The 27,483-nt window shown below is 41.9% G+C and overlaps 1 protein-coding gene across 1 annotated transcript in view; it reads right to left on the reverse strand.

The window, feature by feature from the left end:
* The window catches only part of LRP1B (LDL receptor related protein 1B), a 3,669,685-nt gene that overhangs the window by 2,330,563 nt on the left and 1,311,639 nt on the right, over window positions 1-27,483 (reverse strand). Inside the window, exon 8 of the mRNA XM_086955170.1 lies at window positions 19,738-19,960. Within this exon, the coding sequence (XP_086811296.1) occupies window positions 19,738-19,960 (223 nt within the window). The remainder of the gene's footprint in view (window positions 1-19,737; window positions 19,961-27,483) is intronic.

The following is a 27,483-nucleotide window of genomic DNA, read 5'->3' on the forward strand; positions in this document are numbered from 1 at the left end:
GTCACAAACTATTGTTAATGGCGATGCCTCAAAAAATAAGTGTCTGCAGGCATATTATTTCCATTATAAATATGGAAAGCAGGCCAAACATAGATAATTACCCTACAAAAATAAACTTCAGCGGAAAAGGAAATCAGATTTTAAAAAGAGGCTTTCTACCAGAGTTAAACCAATTCAGTGACGTAAAATCTGCCATCAAATGTCCAACAAAAACCGTTTTCCTAGTATGACTGATGACATGTTGAGAAAGGGCTAGAGTTTATGATGACGGTTTAAATCTTTGTGGAAGGTGCCTTACACAGAGCTTGCTCATTTTCGCATTCTGGTGGTCTCGCATACACAGAATGGTCAATATAGTTAGTATCGACCAGTGTTTGTTGTTGTGCTTGCTAACATTTCCATTTGCATTGATTTTCAGTTTGATGTATTTTTGTGCTTTGCTCTTAGCTTTTCAATAATGCCTTGCTTATGGCCAGGGGCGTAGCCTGCTCAGTAAGATGGGGATGTGAGCTTCAGATTTTCCAACAATCAAGCAGGCATATCATGTTAAAAAACATTATGCAACAAGCAATGTGCATGAGAGGGGTCTAATGGGCAGTGGAAAGGGAGAGGAGTGTTGATTGGTAGGATTTCTAAGTGAGAGAAAGCATAATAATTTGGAAAATAACTAAATGTTTTTAGGACTTTCAAAATAGAGAGGGTGTGTGAGTGTTTGTCTGTGTGTATGTAAAAATTACTTGTGACACCTCATCATACCCAACTGAAAGCCTCTGCACCCAACTATTTATCAGAAAAGACATCAATTAGGGGAGTGTAACACCCCAAACACCTCTCCTGAAGCTACGCACCTTCTTGGGGTAACAAGTTTCCCAAACTTCCCCAAAATAGAGTCGTGTGCCTCTTACCATGCATTATTCTTTGTGATATTGCATTGTTTTGCTTATGATTAAATGAATTCCCATAATTTTGAGTGTGAATTATCACTATTTTCTCCTCAGTTCCATTATATGTACATCTTTTTTTATTACCTATTGGTATGATTTAAATACACAAAATTGACCTTAAGGGCACAGGCTGAAGTGGCTCAACCATTTACAAAAATCAGGTTAATCTATCATTCATATATATCATTGTTCCTTTTTTAATCACTCATGTCAACTGATATGTCAATTTAGTTCCAAAAACTGTATCTGACAAGCATGAGGCTTGTCAGTGTTAAGACATTGGATCTTGCTTTAAACTCAAGGGTCATCAATATTTAACAGATATTGGGACATATTTACAAGGGGATTTTGCCACTGGAACATCACTTTTTTTGAAGTTCAGGCTGCACAATGCCCTGCAGCATATTTACAAAGTGCTGTTATGCCACATTTTGTGGCGTGGTGCCACTTTGTAAATACGGTACCTTTCACGTAGGTATCTACGTGAAATGGGCGTGCAATGGATGTTGATCTGGGCATTCCATTGCAACACCCATTGCTTTTTGACGCTGCTCCAGATTTACAAGGAGGTGTAAATCTGAGTCAGCGTCAAAAACTAACGCCATACAATAACAAGCGTTAAAAATCTCCAACTAGATTAAATGCTTTTATTTCTCCTTGTTTTTGCATTCTGCAGCACACATACAAAGAGCAAAATTGACATTTAATGATTGTTAATGTGTAGGAAGGTTATGTATCCCTTCCTGCACACAAACAATTATTGAATATTGGAGATTAGCTACCTCTCTGAAAGTAACAAATCACCATTATTTACTTATTATACCTTCCTGCACATAAACAATAATTCCTTGCAACTCAGGTACCCTTGCAATATGGCACAAGCGTGTCTGCATTGGTGTTGGCGCAGTTATTTTTAGTAGAAAACATGGGTGCACTGTATTGTAAGTATGGCACATCCCTGCGTTTTGGTAATGGCAGAGATGATGCTGCAAAATTTGCCGCAGCTCTGTGCTTCGTCATTTCCTTGTAAATATGCCCCATCATTTCTTCTAGGCGTCGTCATTTTCTTGTAAGTTATAAACGTCGACCATGTTTTATTTTTAAATAGCGTTATAAAAATATGAGCAGAGATGAAATTGATGGCACTGTCTCATTTAAATGAGAGCATGTGACCTTTGAAGACTCTGGACAGCTTTGCTAATAAGCAACCAGCTTACTTTAGAGTTAAATGAGATCTTTCGGCCAGCACAATTAAAGTTTGTTGGTAATAAGATAGCAGAGAAGCAGAAAATGGAAAGGTCTGTAGTGTAATTTTATTAAATAGTCATTATTGCAAGAGAGCACTTAATATTATAATCTTCTATCCGAAGACGCTTGAAGGTCAGGGCGACATTGAAAAAATGCTTTGCACCTGCTCCACGTTTGCAACATTGTTTTGTTGAATTTTAATGGGGCAGGGTCAGGTGTTGTGAGCCAGACCTCTTCCTATGTGCTAAAAATGCACATAAAGCCCTGATTCATGACCATACTATGGCACTTTTTTGCATTTTACTAAAGTACCTGCTAATTATTAAGCTATGAAGAAAGCTAAACCGGCTCAAACATAGGAACAGAGCTCCAAAAGTGTTACAGTTTGCAAGGAAAGGGATGTTTTTTGCATGACCCAATTGTTGTTCTGATGCTGCTGGCCCTTCTGATGAGACCAGGTGCATTTTCTCTGCCCCTCTTAAAGTATTTGTGCAGTTGGCCACTCCTTGATTGACATATTAAACTTACCTATAAGTCACATGTATATTTATTTATTTATGAGATTTGTAAAGCGCACAAATACCCATGGGTGTCTCGGCGCTGAGGACGGCGGGCATAAACCAGATAGCAGAGGAATTTATTGGTTAAAAAAAACTGGTTTTTGTCAGTATATGATACAAAATGTACCCAGTGCTAGTAAGTTAAATGTCATTCGTGAACTGCAGTGCTTATTGTGTCTGGCAAAGTGAAAAAACACGGCTCTAGGTGTGCCATTTTTTCCTAGTCAGACAGCTTTTAAACTGCCATCCTGACATGGCAAAAATGCCCTTCTGACATATCCAAAACTTTCTTTTCACTATCTGTCAGTCACACCTAAGTCACCTTAATAGCCCATGAGGCAGGGTGACAGATATTAAAAAGAAGGCTACGTCACATTTGAACTTTGCATGTCCTGATGGTGAAAATTCAAAATTGTCAGTATGACTGTAACGGACAGCAGTACCATTGCCTAACATGGGCTTTCAGTAGCTCACACTGTAAGTGTTACCTTCCATTTGGGACCATCAAATATAGTATTTCAATGTATCAAACTAATTGCTACATTAAACCTGATAGTGCTGAAGTTAGATTTTAAAAAACATGAAATGCAAAAGGTGACTTTAAAAAGTCACCACTTTCTTGGCCCAAGTTCTATTTGCTGTTTATGATTAACTACAGCAGTTGTCACCTGAGACAGCCTGTTGCTCTCCTACCAAGAGGTGTGAAGCACTCTCAGTAATGGGGAACAAAATGACTGTTAGTGGGAGGAGGTGTGACCTCTCTCTGCAGAATGGCCAGAGGGCTGTTGCCGCAGATGGGCAATCTGCAACTGGTCTACCACCTCTGATAGGCAAATGTGAAGAACACTGCAGCCTCCTATTCTGTTTGTGCAGATAAACAGACTATGATCTGTTCCATGGGGGAAAACCTATTGCAGAACTTGGTTTACAGGAGCTTTGGTTAACTATACTTGACACACTTCAGGGGTGTGCCCATGGCTCTGTTCCAGGGAGCAATGCAGAGAGGCACACTGTTGGGTTGTTTAGTGTCAACTCTGCAGGAAATGATGTGAACATGGGCAGGGTAGCCCAGTGGGAATTGTAGCCCCATTGGCTAGTGAGTGTTCTAGAGACATTAGAATGGCATCCCTGGCTTCCTGACTAAGAATACCACTGAACTCTAAAATAACAGAAGAACTGCACCTGCTGAACCTGTGGACCTCAGAAAGAAAGGATGCACAAGAAGGCTGTACCTGATACATCTATTGAACCAAGAAAGGATGTTACAAACAGAAGGGCTACTCCTGCTGTTAAACCTTTGGATTGAGATCCTCAGGGCTGGACCTGATCCCACTCATGCTAGCTAGGGACTAGTGAGTTAGCAAATTCCAAGTGCTGGTTGGCTAGCCTTCTGTTAAGCTTGCTGGACACAAAAGCTAAAGAAACCATGTACCTGCCCAGCTGGCTTGTTTGTCCTGGACTTTCCCTGAACACTGCCTGTGAAGCCGGGTGATCAAGTCCTACCCCCAAGAGATCCCTCTCTGACTTGGACCCTTTACTAGTGCTACAGGTCTGCAACTTATGAGCCAAAGATATTAGTTTATGAGCCCAAAGTTAAAAGCTCACAGACTACTGATACTTACAGGTTTGTAGGTAGCTTTGAAGGTCACTGAGAACCAAGGCATTCACCAGACTCACAGACTTAGCTGATCCGTTGATCTTGAACCCAATGCTGGACCCAAACTGCTAGAGAAGTTTTACTAAGTGCAAAGGTAAAATCTTGACTGGGCCCAACCTGGCATTCACATCGGAACTCAACTTTCATCATGGTTGGCCCGAAACTTTGACTTTGCTCCTGACCCTCACATTTGGTGATCATAGCCTACAGCTAAGAGTGAATTGCAGAAATGGCAAACATTTTAAAACTTTAACAACGTTTTAGAGGAAAAACAGTGATTTATTAAAACATTGCTATAATCATGACCCTGGTTTCCTTCAAGATGAAAACAGACTCTATTTTTTAAATTTATGTTGGGTTTTTATGTGTTATGTCTCTTACTTATTAACTGTTTAGGGACTGATAAATGCTTTGCACTTTTGTTTACCTTTTAGTAAAATCTAAGGGCTCGGTGCCACAGCTAACAACAACTGAACTAAAGAGTAATTTAAAGAAAGCTGAGTGAACCTGATATGGAAAAGTGCCATTATTACTTTGTGAGGTCTCAGAACCACTCTAACTTATAATCCACTTTTCACACACACTTTAGATAAGTTCCTTAGTTCAAGGATATGCTAAGCACAGTGATGTAGAAGTGTCTGAATAGGCACACTATTTTCAAACACATGTGGACTTAGCTAGGGAGTGCCTGGATTGGCCTGGGTTAAATTGTCCACAAGCCCTGCTCAGCCGTGCACTTCTGGGGAGGGGTGTGTGCATGTGTAAAGTAAAACACTTGCAGCGAGTGATTATAGTGTAGGTTACAATCTTTGGGCAGGGTTTACTACCTCCCGGGCCGTACTTCTGTTTAGCTGTACAACATGCTAGCGGAAGGGTGTCTTGCCTAAACCTGTTGTAAAGGGCTTTGGTGAAGAGAGGATCGATTTCATCCATATAAGCTTCTTTGGCAGAGAAAGGCTTGGGAAAAAATGAGTAAGGCGCCCCAGGTCTTGGTGCTTATTTAATTTCATCTCCTCTTGTTTCCAGTAGAGGGACTTTTTAGAAGAGGAGGGTGTGATGGATGTTGTGTCTAGCCAAAGCTCTGGCAAGCCCAAGGAGTAGAGGTACTGCTTTACATGTTCCAGCCATAAGAGAGCAACCCCTCTCTTTTTGCTGTCCAGCAGATACCATAGGCCCATGCTATAGAATGTCAACTCAGGAGTGGACCATACTCGCAACCAATATAATATGGGTTTGAGGCATACTAGAGAAAAGACAGACTGAATGCCTAGATCATCTTTTAAGATGAAAAGAGTACTTTGTAGTTTAAAGATTGCCCTCAGAAATTGTTTTCGGCTACCTCCAGTGTATCAGTGTTGACATCATCCCAAAGTTCTGCCCATACACTGCAGCTGCTAACGCTTTAGCCCTCCACACTTCAAAGATGGGTGAAATAGGGTAAAAGGAGGTCTTGTCTGCAAATCTTGGAATAGTGGTTGCTCTATGATTAAGCATGAACATACTTTTTGTGATTTCCTTGTCCAATAATTGGAACTGGATAACCAAATACCATGGTACATCGAAATTGAGTATACCCTTTCCAGCTCCAATCAATTGAGTGTTAATGCCCCTCTAAATCCCCTGTGTGGGGGAATTGCCATGAACTTAGTTTTGTTTATGTTCATAGTCAGGCCAGTGTTAGAGCAGGAAGAACATTTTAAACCTCAGGAGGAGAGTCTCAATGCCCTTTGAAGTTTTTTTAAATCAGCAGCGTGTCTTCTGCGAAAAGAGCAGTTGGTATTTTTGAGCCCCTGAGTTCCGGGGGATCGTTGTCACAGACCATTGGACAATTGACACAGCCATTGATAATGGGGATAAACTAAGTGTGGGCAAGGATATAGCCTTGCCTGACTTCCTTGTCAACCCCAAAGCGATCAGCGGTTTTCCTATCGACTCTCCAGAGAATTTGGGCAAAATCATTGCTGTGGAGCTGAATAATCATGTGATAGAGGGATCAGGAAGCCCTGGATCTCTCAGGGTACACCAGAGCTTAAATCTAGGTGTCCATGTCAAAGGCCGCTTTAAGGTCAACAAAGGTGATGTATACGCTTCCCCTATTTATGTCAACCTCTTTCAACCTGATAAGTTGGGATGTAAAAAACCTGGTCAACCATGCAGGTCTTAGAGCGAAAACCAGCCTGGAACTGGGACAGAATCTCTTTATCATCAATCCAGTCTGTAAGCGATCCAGGACCTGCCTACAGAATATTTTCAGGCTAGAGTCAATAAGGCTTTTGTTCACTGGGGATCATTCAATGAAGAGAGTCATGAGGTCGCTATAGAGAGTTTGGAAATAATTAACCAAGTTATGTGGGAGGATGTTGGATTTGTGCCTCGGTTGTCTTAGCACCATGCAATATAGTGTGCCAAAAAGCTGCCTGGTTCCGAGATTGTGCGGCAATCATGACATCATTCCAGATTGCTGTACTCCAAGAAGTTTGGGCATTGTTTAGGTCAGATTTATAGGAAGCTCTAGCAGAGCGGGCCTAATTTCAAACAAGGTGCTGCAGCCAAAGGTGCTAAAGCCCTTTGGCTGCACCTTGCTTCAGACCTTTCAGAGAACAGGGATACAAAATATATACAATAATATGTCGTATTCCTAAGCTCTTCCCTTCGCTGACACAGAATGGGCATACCATGCGCCGACACAGGCACCCTTGCACCATGGTGCCTTGCAAGGGGATTATAATTTATGTACAGGAATGTGTCTCTTCCTGCACATAAACTATCTGAAATGGTGTTTTACATCTTCTACGTGTGCTGCATTAGCACACATAGAACTTGCAAAACACCATTTGTTTAATGATTGCTTATGTGCAGGAAGGGACACCTTCCTGTAAATAAACAATCACCAGAGGTGATTTCCTCATTTTATGTGTGCTGCAGAAAGCAGCACGCATAGAAAGATGGAAAAAACAAGGAGACATAAATACATTACTCCTCCCTGTGGCTCCCTACGCCTCCCATGCGGAGGCGTAGCATTCAGACGCATTTCCAGGTTTACGATTTCTTGTAAATCTGGAAATGTGGCAGGTTCCATAGGTGTTGCGTAGGAACACCCAGAGCAACACCAATGGAACTAAGCATGAGCGAATTTTGCGGATCTCGCGTTCGCGAATTTTGCGGATTTGCGGATTCGCAATCCGCAAAATCCGCGAATTCCCGCGAATTAGCGGATTTTTTTTTTTTGTGTTCGCCCGTGTTTCTGCCAGTTCGCGAGGGTTTTGTACACTTTCGCAAATTGCGAACTTACCTGTCGGGTCGCAAGTTTCGCGAACTTGTTGTTTCTACGTGTCCAGCCTGTTTGGGACACTCTTCTTCATCACTGCCACTCTCTGTCACCACTGCCACTCTCTGACTACTCATGCCACCCTCTGGCCCACCCATGCCACCCTCTGTTTCATCACCACACCCTCTGGTTGTCCAGTGTACATTATTTTCGGCAAAGCAAAGCACACCTTCCCTGCCTCAAGTGACCTGAATTAATTTGGGGCTGATTAATGTGTCACAGAATATTTTTTTAGCTGGCACCTGCTTCCTTAGTGCGCCCTGATTAGTGATCTTTTGCACTTGCTAAGTGCTTTCATTGTTGCAAAATTAGTTACAACACCTGCCCTGCCCCAACTGACAATAATGAATTAGGGGCTGATTAATGGATTTTAACTTCCAGCCTGGCTCCTGCTTGTCTCCCTTAGCTGTAATTCAGGACCTTTGTGGCATATGTGTAACTATTCTGAGGTTCAGAGCAGGGTCACATAATAGTTTCAACTGGCAACTGAACTCTGGAGGGGCCCCTCAGGAAGCACTACAGGAAATGGCTACTAATGATGAGCCTGAACTTTTGAACCTGGTAAGTAGTTACTTTCAGTTTTGCTAAAATCGTATTTCTGCAATTTTGCACTTATTCGCGGGGCGCGAACTCGCGCGAACTCACGCGAACAGTGCGAGCAGTGCGAGCAAAATCCGCTGCTCGCGGATTTGCGGATTTTGCGGGAGATTCGCAAATCTCGCGGATTGCGGATTTCCCGAAAATCCACAAAATCCGCGAGCGGAACGGATTTTCCGCCCATGCCTAAATGGAACTCCCCTTTCACGCAAAGTGCTGTGCATAAAGGGGTCATATTTACAAGCACAGGAAAAGCCACGTAGGGTGGCTTTTCTTGTCCTTGTAAATATGGGGCAGTAAAATACACAGCCAGTGCATCACAAAATATTAAGCACCAGTGGCACAAGGAGCTTGTGAATCTACCCCCTGAGGATTTGAGAGAACCATTTTTGATAATGTTAATTAGATGTCTCTTTGCCACCCTGCAATCCTTATTAAACAATGTAAGGAGCCAGGGGCACACTACTGCTAGGAGGGGGTTTGGTAAATAAACTTAATTTTGATTCCTCAAACCACTTGCTATGGACACCCAGTATTTTATGGGGACTGTTCTTGATCTCGGCTAAAGAGGACTGAATCAAGATGAAATCCTGGTATAATTGGGTGTGAACACCCTCATTATTTGCCACACACTTATTCATTACTAGGTCTCCACAAGGGAGACGTTGATTATGGTCTGTACTATTAATGTCACCCTGAAAGGAGGGGAGAAAGGAAAAATGATCACTCTTGAATCATGGAAGGACTTCCATATCAAGTATAATTTCCCAGGAGCAAAGATTTACAAGAATGTAATTGATATGACTTTAACAAGAATTCCTTGCGAAGGTGGGGTACCTCTCCACGTTGGATTTTGTTTTACTCTTACTGGCTCTCAAGTGAAAGCAGAAGCAGAAGTCCATCAATTGTAAGGCTACCTTTGGAAGCATGTTAATGTAGGGGCCATGACGTTGAGAGATACCCCAATACGAATCTTCCTTGATTACAATTTCCCTTAATAGTGCTGAGTGTTAAAGGCACACATTGAAATCCCCACCCACGATTATAGTGGCCTCTTATCTATTTCCTTGACTACAGTGTCTCTCAGAAGGTGAAAAACTGGAGACTCAGATGTCTGTATGCCGCTTTTGAAATAAACATTTAGGAGGAGCAGTTTCATTGAATTTCTAGACCAAGTAAGTCCGTAGAAATGGTCGAAAGCTGTCTTATTTGGCAGCTCACAGAGATCTTGAACCAAACTGCATGGCCACTAGAAGGTCTATAGACATGAGACTTATACACTGGGAAATAAAAGGTCTTATAACCTTGCCAGTGCGAGGGAGTGATTTCCAAAGTTTCCTGGAACAAAATGATATCACCCTGTTCGATAAAGCCCCCCCCCCAATCCACTTTGGCAACTTTACATCCACGCCCTGCTATGTTCCAAGAGACCAAAGTAAATATGTTAGTAAAACTGGGCATAGCAGAGGTGTTGGAACCTGGGAGAAATGTAGGTGGTTTATTGGGAGGGGGTGCAGGATTTTTCCAGTGCCATCTAGTTGCACTTCCATACAGCTAGAGTGCATTTGATCATCAGAAGTTAACAAAGGAATATCAGCAAAGAGATTAAAGGTGTTAGAGGATGTTTAGGGGGAGCAAGTTTTATTTCCAGGCACGATTGTAATCTCAACAGTCTCCAATCAATTTATAGGAAATAATGGGGACAGGACACAAGGTTGCTCTATTGTTTGCGGAAGGGAAGCTCTGGATTTAAACTGGATTGTGGAGTTAGAGGAAAAGAAAAATCAGGCTTGCAGAGCCAACATATCGGTAACAGTAGAAGAATGAGTGAATTGTAGTTTAATTTTTGCCTGGATTTGGGAAGTGAATAGACCTAATCATGTCAGAATGAATGACGCTGTGGAACTTCCTAATGTCCCTGATCCAGTGGATCACATCGGATGGGTGAAGTCGGGGGGTGGCTATCATGTAGATTGACCTAAAGTGCGTGAAGGTGTCATGTTTGGTGTTGTGCTTTTCGTGATTTTGCAAATGAGATGCGGACGTAAGATCGAATTCCTGGTAGAATAGAGTAGTCGTTGCAGTGATGAAATAGATCGAGCAATAAGCTCCTCATTATCTCCTCATGGGTGGATTAGATGAAAGACCTTGCTAGCCCAACAGGTGTTTTGGCACAAAGTAGCAGGTGAGAGGGAAGACGATTGCTGGATGGGGTCCGGTAGGCAAGATGTTATGGCCGGAGGCCCTAACTATGTGGCCGGCAATAGGCCTGGTTAGATTGGGGAATAGGTTTGAATGATTCTCCTTCTCTGTGTTCCTGGTCAGGCCACTTTATAGGCCTTGTAGGCAGTGGCTCAAAGTGCTGAGATTTTTTCAGCAGTAGAACCTTCCACCTTAGGTCTGATAATTCTGCCGTCAAGGAATTGAGACCTTCACAGAGATCTCTGATTTGTGCACTTGCCTCTTGTACAGCTGCTGAGTGTGGAATACAATTTAAAGGCTCATCTGAACTGCTAGCAATTTGATCATTGGAGGCCAGGGGAAAAAAATATTTAGAGAAAACAATTGAGGGCACTAAAGAGACAGGAGGACGTGGAAGCATATTGGTAACCATATAGATCACTTACTCTTTTTCTTTGGGACTGCTATTAGAGCTATTTGGGCTTCCTGGTAATCTTGTTAAACAAAGGAGCTACTTGGGGTTTTCTGGGATTGACACCTGTTTTGGTCGAGTGATCAGAGTGCAAAATGTGCTCCTCTTCCTCAATAGGAGAGTCTATATCTTGTAATGTACAGCTTTGTGGTGAACATGCAAGAGCTTTTTGTCAATGGACCTCAAGGGCCCAGCTGAGAAGGAGGTGAACCTGAGGAGAGGAATGCACTCACATTACAGGGGATATTTTTTACTGAATTTACTGTCTGCTGCTATAGTGTATTGTCAGAATCTCTTAGCTACTGCTAGGTCTAAAAAGATCTTCAAAAGTGGGTGAACATTTTAGAAGATTTTTTCAGGCGATGTTAGAATTTGTTATGGTAGGCATTATATACCGGTTTGTCTGTATACTGGTTGTGAAAGCAAAGCTGGACAAATTTTGTCAGGCCACCTCCACATTTCATGTAGCCAGTGAGGGTAGTGAGTGATTCTGACCGTTGCAAGGGCGATTTGTAAGGGTTCTCTACCCAAGAATATGGTGTGTTTTACAACATATGTTTCATTACAGAATCTTGTACAGTCTTGAATGGATAGATGGAAATTGAAGGCATGACTGCATAGCTCCAAGGATGGATGAATGAATGAATAGTTGGATGGGTGAGAAGTGGATAGATGAATTCTATTCAAGAATGAATGAGAATTAATAAAGACCATTAGCTAAATGCTCTCAATATGTTGACCAAGGGTGGGAAGGGTTTGTGCTCTACTTTTCTTTTCTGCTCCTGCATTAACCCCTTCCATGCTCATGACAGAACGGTTCCGTCATGAGCATAAGGTGGCCTGTGCTTATGACGGAACCATTCCGTCATGGTTCCATAGGCCCAATGGAACGTTCAGCACCGGGTGAAAATCCGCGCAGCACAGAAGGGGTTAAACATCACCCTCCCCCAACGGTACCACCACTAATCCTTCCGAATCATGCATAGTCTGGATGTATTTAACAAAGTTAAATTCAAATGTCGGTACTCTCCATACACCCAACAAGGGCAACAGCTTCTTTTACATCAGAGCTCTTGGCCAACAACTTGGCCAAACACCCTTTTGCAGGGTGTTTAATGACAAGTTAGGCCTTCCAAGAACTTTGGACACAAGATTATTCTTAACCCTTTCGATGCTCATGACGAGCTCAGCTTGTCATGAGGCACAGTTGAGCTCTGCTTATGACGAGCTGATCTCGTCATGAAACCCTGGAATTCAAGGAATTTTAGCACAGGAGGGGAAAAGTCACAGCAGCCAAGGTGTTAAGGGGAACAAAGTTCGGTGTATTCATAATCTGAGGAAGGTTCCCAATCTTACGCTTTAACCTTTGAAGTCTGAGATTGACAGGTTGTTGAAAGAAGGAATAATTGAGCATATTGAATCTTCTAAGTGGCTTGCTCCAATTGTTTAGTGCCCATATATGGTGGAAAATAAATGTGCATGTGAGTGGACCTTCACAATCTTAGCAAACATATTTGGGTTGATCGCCAGCCATAGTCAGGGCCAATACTTCAGAAGCCTTGACTATGCTGGGAGAGGTGAACATTTTTAATGTGGTAGATCTTTCTTCTGCCTATCATGAGCTCAAACTGCACAATGAGCACAGACACATACATTCTTTTGTAATGCCTCTTTGGGCTTACCGTTTCATGAGCATGCCCTTGGGGCAGGCATCTGTGACCAGGAGCACAACCAGGAAAACAGTGACCCAGGAGCTACTTAGACACAGCGCATAACGCTTTAGATAATACACAGAATAGAGGGAACTCAGAGCCACATACTCTGCATGTCCCTTACTCCTAATCGCTGATCTTAATGAGAGGGTGTAGAGGTATCCACTCCACCTCTCCTACAGCTACATAGCTCCTGGGATTCCTGCCTGATCGTACTCTGTCGGCAGACTCAGTGAAGATACCTTACGTCAGCATCTAAACTTAGCTGAAAGCGATCTTGTGACTACACTATACGATATAAGAATTCTCGCCACAAGGGTGCCGTCTCTACTTCCCTGTTCTCCATTGAACTGGTCACGGGCCCCACCGGGTCGGAAGTATCACCGGCGGAGCGACCTTAGACATATACACAGCTGATCTTGAGCCCTGAGGATTCGCAGAAGCGATGAAACATGTATCGGCTGGCTGCTGTCTTGTTAATGAAAATGAAAGAACAGAAGACTACTTATGCTGTACAGGAGATCCCTGATTTTCTGCAGCCTTATTTGCTTTACTTGTTGCATGTTTAACTGTATACGTTAATTTTTGATATTACATGTATGTGCATAGGGTTTCCTTTCCTTGAATCTTTGTGTTTCACCAGCTTGCTAGTTTGACTTATGAGTGGTTATTAGGGTTTCTCCACTCACCCAGTTGCACCACCAATTTAATTTTTCCAAGATACAATCTCTTGTGCATGTACTATTGGCAGTGAGCCCAGAGCTTCTCTGACACTAAAAACCTTGCTGTGATAGCGATAATGAAGGAGGTGCTGGAGGGGGTCAACAACATGGTTTTTTTTCAGGATGATATCCTGAAAAATAGTAAGGATGGTGAGAAGCATATTGGAATCCTAGTGGAGGTGTTGAAGTGATTGGCTGGAGCTGGTTTGATGTTAAAAAAAGTAAAAAATGCATGTTCTGAGTTACAGCTGTTTCATATTTGGACCAGCATTATATTGGCAGAGGGAGTGAAATTCAAGGCTGACTGGTTTATTCCATCACTAAGACACTAGTACCACTGGCAAGGATCAAGCGAGATCTTTCCATTGTTTGGCCGTGTATTATTCTAAATTCATACCCAGTTTCTCAGTGTTGGCCCAGCTGATTAGAAGGTTATTGAAAATGTCTATCAAATCTGAATGGTTTGGGGACTGTGGCAGAGCATTTGAATCCATCAATAGTCATATCAGTTTGTTGCCTACTCTGAGGCATTTTGATAACACAAAAGAACCATATTGACCACTGATGCCAGCCTTAAAGGTCTGGGGCAGTGCTCTGGCAGAGAGATGATGGGGTGAATAGAGTGGTGGCCTTTGCATCATGAGCGCTTAGTTGTGTGGCAGAAAACAACTCTGTCATAGAGAGGGAGGCCTTGGCATGGGCAGTTACAAACTTTAAGTTATACCTGTGGGGAATACAATTTACTGTTCAGTCTGATCACAGGCCTTTGGTTCATATGTTTTAAGGATGATGAGCCTACCCCTTACATTAAAAGGTGGGTGGAGGGTCTGAGTGAGTTTAATTTCCAGGTGAAATAAATTCTGGGTTTGAAAAATGGGGATGCTGATTGCTTATCCTGGCTAGCAGTGGATGGGGAGCTAGGCAACAAGTTGTTGGAGATGGAGGCTGAGCATTCCAGCTCAGTCAGTTAAATTTGTGAGAGTGCACTATAGTAGAGTGAGAGGGAAGGTGCTAGAGAGAGAGGTGATGTTGCGAAAGAGCTCAAGGAATTCATAGTGAGCAGTTGGCCAGATTATAAAGCTCTCCCAGAGGATTTGAGGGGGTGTTGAAATGTAAGAAATGAACTGAGGTGGACTGGTGGTGAATTGTACAGAAATAACAGGTTGGTCCTGCCCACAGTGGTTAGAAGTAAAAACGTCAATCTCGCATACGAGGGTCACCTAGGCAGAACCCTGACCAAATCCAGGGTGAGAAAGTGGTATTGATGGCCTAGTTTGGACAGACAAGTGGAGGGTGTTGTCAAAGACTGTGACACTCATGAGAGAAGTAATAAAAGCAAAATGGTTATGAAAGCTCCATTATTTCCTGTAAAAGTTCCCATGGACGTTATATGATTCTAAAGGTGGAGTACTGGTCTATCTAAGTTGGGGGTGACGAAGTGTGTGAATTCCATTAACACCATGGTGGTGGTCAACTTCCTGAAGGAGGTATTCTTTCCTGAGGTTATTCTTCAGGAGCTTAGAATGGATAATGGTGTTCAGTTAACATCTCAAAATCTAAAGGGAATGGATTACATGACGTGAGTAACCAGGCTCTGTAATATTTGTTTGGGTTGTCAATAAAAAACCCTCATTCAAGTACTCAAATCATGAGGAGGAATATCTTGGTTCCTCACAATGCATTAAAATGTGACAGCATCTTCATTGGGTTTCATTTTTGTTGTATACTTCCTCCATCCTCAGGAGAAGCACTGGTTATTGCAGTAGTGATCAACGAAAAAAATATATTGAACAGTGCTATAGTGAAGTGAAGTGAAATTTGGGTATGCTTTCCAACATGACAATGTAGCTGCTGACCCAGCACCTTGACCCACTGGTAGGGGCATGTTAAACCCAAGTGAATGACCAATATGCTTATGAATGTTCGTTATACCAGCAAGTATCATCCCACATGTTGAAAGTATCTGCTGTTTTCCTTTGACCTTTTATAACTAGGACCCTTTGTTATTGCGTTGTACCATGTTTTTGTTTTCCTTTTTATTTATTTTAGGGAGGGATATGTGTTGGTATGTGCTTGGAGAATTGAAGGGTTGAGAATCCAATTAACATAGGTCATCTTGGAATTAACATATGTAAAGAGTTCAAAGGAGAGCTGGAGGGAAAGACTGTTCTTCGTGGTTGCTGCCTGTATGAAATAAAGATCCTGTTCAAGACTGGTGGATCTTCAAGTATTTTTACAGACTTGTGATTCAACTCTTCTGGCAAGATGTGGGTAAGGCGTAATCCGAGAAACTAGGCTGAGCTTTGTGCTGATTGTTTTTGCCATTTTAGTGGCTAAAGCGATAAATATTGAATTGCCTAAAAAGATAAGACAATCAAAACAACAAAAGAGTGCACTTTTCCTGGTGAGAGAAGAAATCAGAAGAATCTCAGTAGATTATTTTAGAAAGCCCTCACTCACCAACCTAGTTGGTGATATGCTTCATCATCGGGCCCCACCAGGAAGGTCTAGAACCCCCCCGGTGTGCTTTGGCACCAGAATTACTGCGGAGCTGGTTATATTTGTGAAAGTGAAATGTGAAATGAATTAAAAGTGACCAGGTCGTTGGCAAACCCAGCACGGTTAAAAAGTGGAGCGGGCAGTAGGAAAGCTGGATAGATTGTTCAGCTATGCATCGCTGTGTGCAGTCAACATGTTTCTGTCTATCCAAATGCAAGTAGCTAGGCATTCATCAGAACCAATGTGTAGACCCAGATGGTACGAGCGCGATAAGGCCCACCCTAACCTGGTAGTCAAAGTTTAAAAAAACAAGAAAAATGTTTTTTTTTTAAAAACCTGCTTCGGGAGGGGTACCTGAATTTGTTCGGCACCTAGCAGTTACCTGAAAGGAAAGCAGACACAGACAAACATATATAGGTAAAATCAATTAGTCTTGCACCATGTCAGAATCGTCTGCTTGTTTCAGAATTTTCCAATAGTAGTGCTCCTCTCAAATGGTGCACTATAAGGAGGTCTCACAGAGCTATGGTGCTATATTATGAAGAAAAAAAAGTGCATTTACGTTTCACATTTAGCGTTTAGTGGTTGTGAAAAAAGCCACTCTAAATGTGAAGGTACATCGTGAAAGTAGCGCTACTAAACCTGCACGCCAACTAGGACGTCGAGTGGTCTACTTGCGTTTGTGGCGCACAGCAATTAATCATGACTTTCACAAGCCCCTCGTCTGCAAAAGTGGCCAGCGATTTTGTAATTGATGGAAATAGACACTACAGAAACGCTTAGATAAGGTATGATCACTAATCACCCCATGGGTCTCAGGAGTGGTGTGGTGGCTAGTTGGCACACCCTGCAACAAAAAGGGCAAAGTACGAAAAGTACGTGGTCAAAAAACAGGAACATTGCCCTTTGCCGAAAGTTACTTATCTGAGTCGTTGCATTGTGCCCTGATATCTACTCATGCCAGCAAAGCCACGCACCCGCTCTGAACCTGGAATCACCCTCTGTAACCTGACCCCGTCGATGTTGTGGCCATTGTGTCTCGGCTCTTAATAAAGCGATACCAAAGGGGATGATGGACGGAGCGCTTGAGAAAATCAAACACTCACCCCCAGTCAACTGATCTGGGTTTAATCCATCATCATTCTTTAGTTCACTCAACCATCCAAGTTCAGACATGGCCATATGAAAATCAGTCTGACCCTGTGCCTCATGGGAAGAGTCTAGCCTGAACTGCCAAGCCATGTCTTCCCTGGACGGGAAACAAGCATCCTGGAACCGGTTTCAGGTTCATAATCCTAATCAGCCAGGCTATCTTGAATCCAGTGGCAAAGTGAGCAAGGGGCCCACGTCTGGGCATACCCTGCCAACTTAAGGCCAACAAAGCGATACCAAAGGGGATGATGGACAGATCCCTTTTAGTATCACTCGGCTCTTTAATAGGCAGTAGCAGCCATTCAGGGCACTCTGGGGCTGCGAGTGAAAGCATCCGCGTACCGTGATTGGGTTATCACATCGCGTCGCTAGCGTGGCCAATTACCGTGTTCCATCAGTGTTCATGTGACCATTGTAGTCAGGGGAAACTAGAACGCTGACCGGTTTTGGGAAGAAAACGTTTCATAGTTCAAAAAATAACTTTATTGGCCAGACGTTCGTAATACATCCCAACACTGGGATATAACTTGTGGGTGAGAGATGTGTCTTGATTGGGAATAGTTGTCAGATCAGAAAGCGGGGTGGTTTCATAGTTCTGTCCAAGTACCCAGAGCAGTGTATGCAATTAACCCAGTATATGCAAGACACCCAGTGATGTACAATCCGGGTTCTTGTTGTATTGACTATGACTGCATTATGACTACAATATTGCTGATTTAAGCAGATAGGCAAATCAATATGTATGTGAGTGGGGGATCCACTGTGGATCAGTGGAAGAGCATTATGAAAGGCACAGATATCGTCTATAGACATACTCATATGTTGTGAAAAGAACAGTTGTGTGGCTATCTTTTCAGTACTGTGCTCCATGGGACATTGTCATTAAGTCCCATCGTATCTGTTCCTAGGCGATAGACCCATCTTTGTTCCTTCTCGAACAGAGATTGGTGGGTGTTGCGGCCTGTGTTCACTTGTTCTATAACGGTCCATTTCAGCTCATCTGTGGTGTGGTTTGATTGTATGTAGTGTTCACTGAGTTTGGTGGTAATTCTCCTACACCTAATGTTACTCCTGTGTTCGCATACGCGTTGTTTTACCTTGCGCGTTGTCATTCCTACATAATTCAACCCACAGGGACAAGTGATCAGGTAGACCACGTTGATTGAGTTACAATTAGTGTGGGAGAGTTGTGACCAGGTTTTTCCAGGTTCTAGTTCTAGGGTTTTTGTGTGTTTCATCATATGGCAAACACTGCAGTTGGAGCAGGGGTAGTGGTCTGTTATCCTTGGTAGACCCCATGAAGTAGTTATGGATGAGGGTCCTGATGGTTGTTGGACTCTGGGCAATGTATGTACAAGAGAGTCCCTAAGACTTCTACCCTTCCTGAATGAAAAAAGGGGTTTGTCCCATGTTCTGTTTTTCCTAGTTAGGATGCTCCAGTGTCTATCCCCTTCTTCACAGTGTTGGATGCAGTAGTGTACGTGGTGACACAAGTCAGGGGGATTTCATTCTTTTCTTTTAGATTGTCCTCAAGGAGGTCTTCCCTAGGTTGATGTTGTGCCCTCTTGTAACTTTTATTCAGTATTCTCTCGGGGTAACCACGATTTTTCAGTCTGGATGTCAGGTCTGTCGATTGGGTGCGGAAATCCGTCAGGTTGCTGCAATTTCTCCTGAGTCATAAGTACCATCAAGTGCCATCATCAAACACTTGGTGCTCAATACATCTAGACCTGTATGTTTACCATGCACTGGCCATGAGGTCCAAATCTTTGTAAGAGAATAAATCAGAGTACTGGTTTATCAGAGAAATTCTGGAAAAAGAACCCGGGCTTTGATTAAAAAGTCAACTTAATTCAACTCACTTCATGTGATCTATGTTTCATACATTAAATCATACACAAAGGGCTATATGCAACATTGTAAATTGCGGTCGCAAAACCCTTTGCGACCTCAATTTTTGCGTTTTGGATGCATCATCCCAAATGCAAAATCGCTATTTAAGTCATCGCTAAAATTGCAATTACTTAAATTGCAATTGCATTTAAATGCAACAAGCTAAAACAATTGAGATTTCGCAATTAAGAAATGCAAATTACCACCAATTCAAAGTTGATGGTAATTTACGAGAACTTTGAAAAATGCACAAAAATGCATTTATTTAACTTTTATGTTGCACACATACATGTCCATGGAGCATGTGTGTGTGCAGCATGTGTTGAAATTGCAATTTCAGGGGTGCATCCGGGTGTCTTTTGGCACCCTTTCACCCTTGAAATTGCATGCACAATTTGCTTGCACCTATTTGGTGCTCGCAAATTGCACATGCAATTCCCATTGATTCCTATGGGCCTCTAGGCCCAATGGAATTAATGGGAAGCAATCCCTTATTTGTGAATCACAATTTGTGAATCGCAAATAAGGAATATGTCGTAATCACAAATATTTTTGTGATTCCTATATGTATATGCATTTGCGATTCCTAAATTGCTATTACTTAAAAATCACAATTTAGGAATGGCAAATGCACAGTTTGATGCATGTGGCCCTAAAATCACCAACACATCTATAAGATATTAGCAATATACTGTATACAACAATGAATCTTTTAGAACTGAAATATGAATATTTTGCAGTATAAACCACACATATTTCGTGAAATACTTACTTCTCTTCCGTGAATCACTGTGTGCCTGTTCTTTCCTTCATAATCAACAACGTCCACATAATCCAGGTATATGTCAGTCCAGTAAACCAATTTACTGACCAGATCCAAAGCAAGGGCTACTGGCTGCTCAATCTTATTGACCACTAATCGGGTTCTATTCATTCCATCCAGATCGCACTTCTCAACTTTTGCAACATTCCCGTAGTCAGTAAAGAAAAGTTTCCTGTTAAAAGAAGGTGCATATTTGAACATTGGTTTTCCACAGCATGTTTTACATTGTGTGCAGGCAGTCAAAGTAACATGTTTTATTTTATTGTGCATTTATTCAACAGTACTTACCTCATATGTTATATGAATAGGTACATTTTTAGAAATCTAGATAGCCAAAAAGCCAGCCCGCCTATGGATCTATAGGTAAGGGTACGGATGGTCTAAAATGCTGCACTTAACTCAGAATTCATATGAGCTGCTAAATAAACTTCAGATTTCACAGTTCAGAATCAGATGAAGAGAAACCACTTCTCCCTTTGTACGAGCTCTGCTGTATACAGCTTCTTCACTGACTCTGAAGGCTTCGGAGTAAATTGCTTTAGAATGTGCCAAGTCTCACAAGCTGCCACACAGCTCAGCTTTGCACTAGGGCAGGCATTCACGATACAACGTAATGCTTCCTTTAAAAGTGATTGCATTTACTAAGCAACAGCCATCTTATATCAAAATTTAAAGTCGGGAGCATTTCTGTTCTGAACAGCTTTGAATTTATGATCCATTTTCAGCTCTTTCTTGCCTGGTCACTGAGAGTGCACAGGCACACTAGTCTAAATTCCAAATGTGTTTACAGAAAGTTTCCGGATATAGTGACCTGTGTTTTCAATAATATAGCACAGCATCAGTTCACTAACATTATTGCAAATAATCTGTGTGACCACCTCCCATTTCTCATAGGTGAGGTTCTATTTTGATCTAAAAGAAACATTTTTATGGCTGTCGCATGAAACATTAACACAGCATTTCTCTGCAAAATGTCTGCAATAGACATTCACACATCACCCACATTATAAATAAATGAAAGGAAAACAGTATGTAAAACATTCTGTTTAAGAATTATTCAAGGTCATCAGAGAAAGCTTCTCTGCAGAACAGAGCTGGCTCTACTAGGCCCCCCTGAAAGGTTGTATCCCTGGTCCCTAGAGTCCACTGTGCCCATGCCTTAAAATGTCACACATTTCATGTGCCACTTTGGCTGATCTTGAAATATGGTGATTTTGAGGATCTCAACAATATTTATTGAATTTACCTCATAGCAGAAGAATAATTATGCAATTCAGCTGCTTTTAGACTCACTGGAGTATAATTCCTCCCACAGATGATTGTAATTAAATGCATTCCTTCTACGATGCAGTAGGCTGGTGAAGTTTGACCACTAAAGTTTTATTTGTTGTCATTCATTTAAGCTGTATCTTTTTCTGAATGAGAGTTATCATATACATGGTTAGGGGACTATTTATGAGGGGGTATGCATAGCGCTTGCACCACGCAATGAGGTGCAAAAGCAACGCAAACCTTACGTCAGATTTTTAAGCCACGCAAAGCCTCTTTGTGTGGCTCTGAGTATCTTCAAATATCTGGAGTAATGCAACACAGCGCAAATCGCTGCATTGTGTTACTCTGCCCCGGGAAGGTGCTCCATGGGCAGTGCGCGGGTGTTCTCACGCAACTCTCATGGATTTTGATACATCCCCAGATGTGGAAGAACTTGTAAACGTGGGGATGTGTCAATATCTAACACCTTTCTAGGGGAGGTGTAACGAGGAGAAATATCTCTATTTCTCCCTGCTTCTTCCTCTTTCTATGTGTGCTGTTCAGCAGCACACATAGAAAGAGGAATATTCCTCCCAGATGTCATTTATATTGACTATTTGTGTCCTTTCCTAAATACGGGCCGATATTGTATGATTCATTATCATCCCTGCTTTGAACTCTACAACAAGTTTACGGAAATCAAAGAATGTGATGCTGACCAATCTACAAATGACTTTGAAAGTTGATAAGCAAATTACTTCTTGACTTCTACACTACTTCAAGGGCTTTACATTCTTAAGGACATTATGAGCAGCGGGAATTGCAGAAGCAGTGTGTGTGTTCTATATTAATCATCCGCAAATACATTGAGCAAGAATTTCAAAGGCAAGCTAAAGACAGTGTCTATCTATCCTTGTCTCAGCACTCAAAAGAATGGGTTTGTGTTAAGACTGTAGGTAAGTCAGAAATAACACCAGAAGGTTGTAGTTGGTAGACAGAGTTTATTGAGATGCTCTCGCCTTCAAATCCAAGCTAGTAATGCCGATAACAGATCACAGCCATAACTGCCCACATTCTACGCGTTCAAACAATAACACAGTGTCCCCACAACACGAGCTTGTCACGAGCAGCCAGACACACCTGAACGCTCGTGACAGCTCGTGTGAGCATGTGTACGTTCCCAACACACCTTCCCCCCTTAAAAAAAAAACAGAAAAAAACACACAAAAAAAAAATCAATTCACCACAAAGTCATTAAACCTAACAGGTAAACGATGAGAACGTGTAGCTCTAGTATTGTCAGAATTACATTCAGCATGAGAGCGTTCCCCATTGTCACTCTGTTTCCCAACATCATAAAAAACATTGCTGTCCGAATCATCCACCGATTGACTAGGCCCATTACACAAAGAAATTCTGCTCAAATTCCATACAGAACCTCCATCAACCCTGACCGCATTTCTAAAAACTTCAATAACATTCCTAGGATCTGACCAAACAGGAAAGCCTTTACTCACACCCTCTTTCTTTTTAATGCGAACAGAATCACCCACCTTAACAGAACGACTAGACGTAGAACCAATCCTTTTGACCATGTCACGTTTCATTCTATCCTTATACGACTGAACCCTGTGTTGAACAGCTTCAAAATCTACCTTGAAACAATTTTCAGAACCGGCTAAGTTCTTTTTTAGCCAACAAGGGACTAACTTGGTGCTGGGCTTCCGCCCTCTTAAAAGCTCAAAAGGAGTAACCAGGGTCACAGAGTTGGGTGAAGTCCTATAAGCTAACAACATGGATTGCAAAGCATTCCTCCAATTCAAATTACCCTTGATAGAAAGTTGTATGGCTTCTTTGATCACACGGTTGAAGCGTTCAACCTGGCCATTTGCTTCAGGATGGAAAACTGCAATCTTCCTATGAACAATACCGCATTTAACAAAAAAAAGTTCCATTTCCTTACTCACAAACTGCGGACCATTGTCAGTCACAATTTCCTGAGGAATCCCCTCTCTGCAAAAAATCTCATCTAAAAATTCTATCACCTGACACGAAGTGACCTCTTTAACCATCTTGACCTCCGGCCATTTGGAAAAATAGTCTATAAGTACAATGCCAAAAGCCTCCTGTTTAGGTAAACAACTGAAAGGCCCAATAATGTCTATCCCCAGTTTCCGCCAGGGACCTGAAGGTAAATCAATGGGGCATGGCTCAGGACCTAAAGCGACAGCTGTTTTATCACTGTTAGAACAATAAGAACAAAGGCGTACAAAATGGTCCACACAAGAGTCAATACCTGGCCACCAGAAAGACTCCTTTAAACGTCTTCTGGTGAAAGATATCCCCAAATGTCCCTCATGAGCAATTTCAAGGAGGGAATTTCTAATCTGAAAAGGTGGGACAATCTTATCACCCCGAAGGATTAAACCATTTTCCACAGCAAGTTCTTCTTGAACCTTAAAAAAACCCATCATGTTTCCGGACAACTTCCTCTGTTCCGGCCAACCATGTACAAGGTACTTCTTGACACTGCACAATTCCAAATCTTTACTCATCTCTTCCATCCAAACATCCTCTTGCAAAGAAAACCGTTCACCATGCACTGAATTGACATCTTGAAAAGTGAAAGCAACTTCACACTCCTCTTCATTAACTACTTCAGAAACATTCGTATCAGAGATCAGTCTGGACATGCAATCTGTGTGAACATTCGCCTTGCCCTGAACATATTCAATAGTGTACTGAAAAGATTGCAATCTTGAAGCTAATCTTGCGAGACGTGCCGACATAGTTCTTCCTCCACCTGGAGCCATGAGATACACCAAAGGCTTATGATTAGTCTTTATCAAAAATTTCGTACCCCACAAAAAAGGTCTGAAGTGCTCAGCTCCCCAAACACATGCCAGTAACTCTCTTTCTATGACAGAATAATTCTTTTCAGCATCCCTCAAAGCTCTAGACGCATAGGCCGCAACCCATTCTTTCTCACAATCTTTCTGCAGAAGTACTCCACCTAAACCAGAAGCACTAGCATCTACCATAATGATGCATTTCACGCCAACCACAAAAGGTTCGAGACACGGAGCATTCACAATAAACACTTTTAAGGATTGAAAGGCATGTGTCATTTCATCAGTCCAAACAAACTTAGCATTTTTCTTCAAAAGACACCTGAACGGGTCAACTTTTACCGAAAAGTTTGGGATAAACTTAGCATAAAATTCAATAAGACCTAAAAAAGCCACGAGTTGTTCTTTTGACGTAGGCACAGGAGCATTCGTGATGCTCTTAACATGATTCTTCTTTGGTTTGATTCCCATTCCACTAATAGTATGCCCTAGATATTCTACTTCCTTTTGCCTAAATTTGCATTTGTCAAGGCGTAGTGTGAGGCCCTTCTCCGCTAAAGGAGCAATCACACACCTTAGGTTATTATCATGCTCAATGTCATCTTTTCCATGCACTAAAATGTCATCCTGGAATGCTATGGCACCACTCAAACCCTCCAAGGTATCCCTCATTAACCTCTGGAACACCGAGGCTGCACTCGCCAGTCCAAAGGGCATGCGACAAAACCTGTATAAACCTTCAGGCGTGATAAAAGCAGTTATGTTCTTGGACTCCTCAGCAAGTACCACCTGATGGTAAGCACTGGCTAGATCAACACACGAGAAAACTTGTGCACCAGCCAGTGTCGAGACCATCTCATGGAGGTTGGGTAAAGGATGCGAATCCACCCAAATGGCATCATTGACACTGCGGAGGTCAATGCATAATCTGAGTTCGCCGTTGGACTTAACCGAAATCACAATAGGGGAAACCCAAGGTGACGACTCAACTGGTTCAATAATGTTTTTCTCACATAGATCTTTTAGCATTTCTTTAAGTTTGACTCTATAAGATAAAGGAACATTCCTTACTCTATGTCTTACAGGAATGGCATTCTCACTTAACTTGATGACATGTTCAAATCCTTTATACCGACCCAAAGTACCACTGAAAACAGTGGGAAAAGATTTACGTAAATTCTCTACAAGTAGTGAACTGTCCCCAGCAACACTTGATACATTCAACGGTTGCACAACATAAACAGGAGGGTCAGCCCTGGGATCAATTTTCATCCCCAATTGGTGTTGGTGTGGCCAACTTAAAAGCGACAACCCAGATCTTGACATTCATTTCTCTGCGAAAAACTTTTCTTAAACTTATCCACATCTTTAGGTACACTAAAAACATCACTTTTATCATTACCCCTGATCTCCTTGACAAATTTCTCTGAGTGCTCTATAGACTTCGCAATATCTATGGCATTATTAAGAGACATATCAGAGGTTGTCCAAAGACGTTCCTGCACTTTTTTGTTATTAGTCCTCATCAAGATTTGGTCCCTTAGTACTTGCTCATAAGATATGTGTTCGAAATCACACGTAACAGCCAAGGATCTTAAAGCTGATACAAAATCCTCTACAGGTTCATATACACGTTGCTTCCGAGAATAGAATATAAACCTCTCCATGACAATATTCTTTTTTTTTCCATATCTTAAGCTTAACTGTTGTGAAGCATATTTGTACACATTAATGTTCCCCGGATTTACTAGATCAGGTAATGTTTTGAATTCTTTCAAAGCTATACCACCCAAACAATGTTTTAACAGTGATAGCTTCCTTTCTGGTTCACACTCCCCTTCTTCCAATACATCTACATAAGCCAAGAAGACAGGTTCCCAAATCTCCCAAGCCATGGGTGGTTCACCAGGTGATGACAAAAATGAAGGGGGGGGTACAATACCAGACATGGTAATTCAATTATTTAACACACTATGTGTAAGTTTAAATGAAAAATAAAGAAGAAAGAAAAAAAAATAAAGAAAAACTAAATATATTATAACTATATGTACTTAAAATTTCAATTTTAAAGTCACAGTAAATATTTAAAGTTACACAACACGTATTTGCGTGTGACTGAAACCTTCCAATGGAAAAATATCTTCAGTATGATTTCTACAGGGTGATTGATGACTGAGCGTTGTTGCGATCTTCACAGTTATTTCCAGATTGAAAAACGTCTCAAAACGAGATCAGTAAAGTACCATCTCCAAGAAAGTCGTCTCTACTGCTCCTACGTTGCGCGATGATAGAGACTAGCAAGATTGTCTCCAGAAACTAGCAAGATCGTCTCCTAGAAGCTCATCTTTACTGCTCCAAACATTGCGCGATGACACAAGACGTCGCGTTGATCAGCGCTGTTCAAAATTCCATGCGCGAACCCCTGCACACGTACGCTGGCAAGAAGTGCTCGCGAGTCAAAACAGACGATTTCAAAAGACGCCACACTAAAACAAGTAAGAAATGACCTTTAAGTTCCCTGTTGTGAAAACGATGATCTTCCGCTTCCCTTAGAATAGCAGTAATCCAGCTCTGTTCGTGTAAATCCTGATAGCGCTGAACGATTTCGATGAAATTCCAGAATAAACAAAAAAAAAAATAATTCTTATTCCTTCGAAGTCCTTTTAACGCAGGCAATGAAACATCCCATCCTCGTCGCCAGTGTAGGGAAGTCAGAAATAACACCAGAAGGTTGTAGTTGGTAGACGGAGTTTATTGAGATGCTCTCGCCTTCAAATCCAAGCTAGTAATGCCGATAACAGATCACAGCCATAACTGCCCACATTCTATGCGTTCAAACAATAACACAGTGTCCCCACAACACGAGCTTGTCACGAGCAGCCAGACACACCTGAACGCTCGTGACAGCTCGTGTGAGCATGTGTACATTCCCAACAAAGACTATCCCTCGTGGTACAAGAATGTAACACTATCAATACTGATAATAGAATAAAGTCTGTCACATTGTAAGACATTTTCAGGACCCAACCCTCACTTCCAAAATTGAGCTCACCTAGGCTGCCAGGCGTTGATAAGTTTCTAGTTGATTCCATGTGCATTGATAACCATGATTCTGATGTTTAGCCTTTACCATCACTTCCACCCAACACTGACATGCTGGTGATATTCTTACTGCGCTCTTGTTACCACAATAATGTGATTTAAATCCAGGCTCAAGTTTTAAAATCAAGGGCATTGCGATTGGCTGCCATTTTAGCACATACACCCATTGGAAGCTCAAATTTAAGTCACTGGTGGACCTTTCATGGGCACCTACCACCAGGCTGTACCTAGTGGTGCTGCCCACGTAAAACTGTGTTCAATGTGTAATGAAATTTTAAAAATGAGTGTACAAATTGTTAGTGCATCTTGCTGTCTATCATTTAATCAACAGGTAGTTATCATCTAAATAAACACAATCAATACTCGCCAGTAACATGTGCCCAGCCTGTTTCACATCTTTTAACACTATTAGAATGACACAGATAGTGACAGCTTGATTATGTATGTTAATATCTTATGTTAAATATTCATAGAGCTTATAGTTTAACCCAAA

The sequence above is a fragment of the Lissotriton vulgaris genome, chromosome 2_1 (genome assembly GCF_964263255.1).
Source record: "Lissotriton vulgaris chromosome 2_1, aLisVul1.2, whole genome shotgun sequence".
In the NCBI taxonomy this organism is placed as follows: Eukaryota; Metazoa; Chordata; class Amphibia; order Caudata; family Salamandridae; genus Lissotriton; species Lissotriton vulgaris.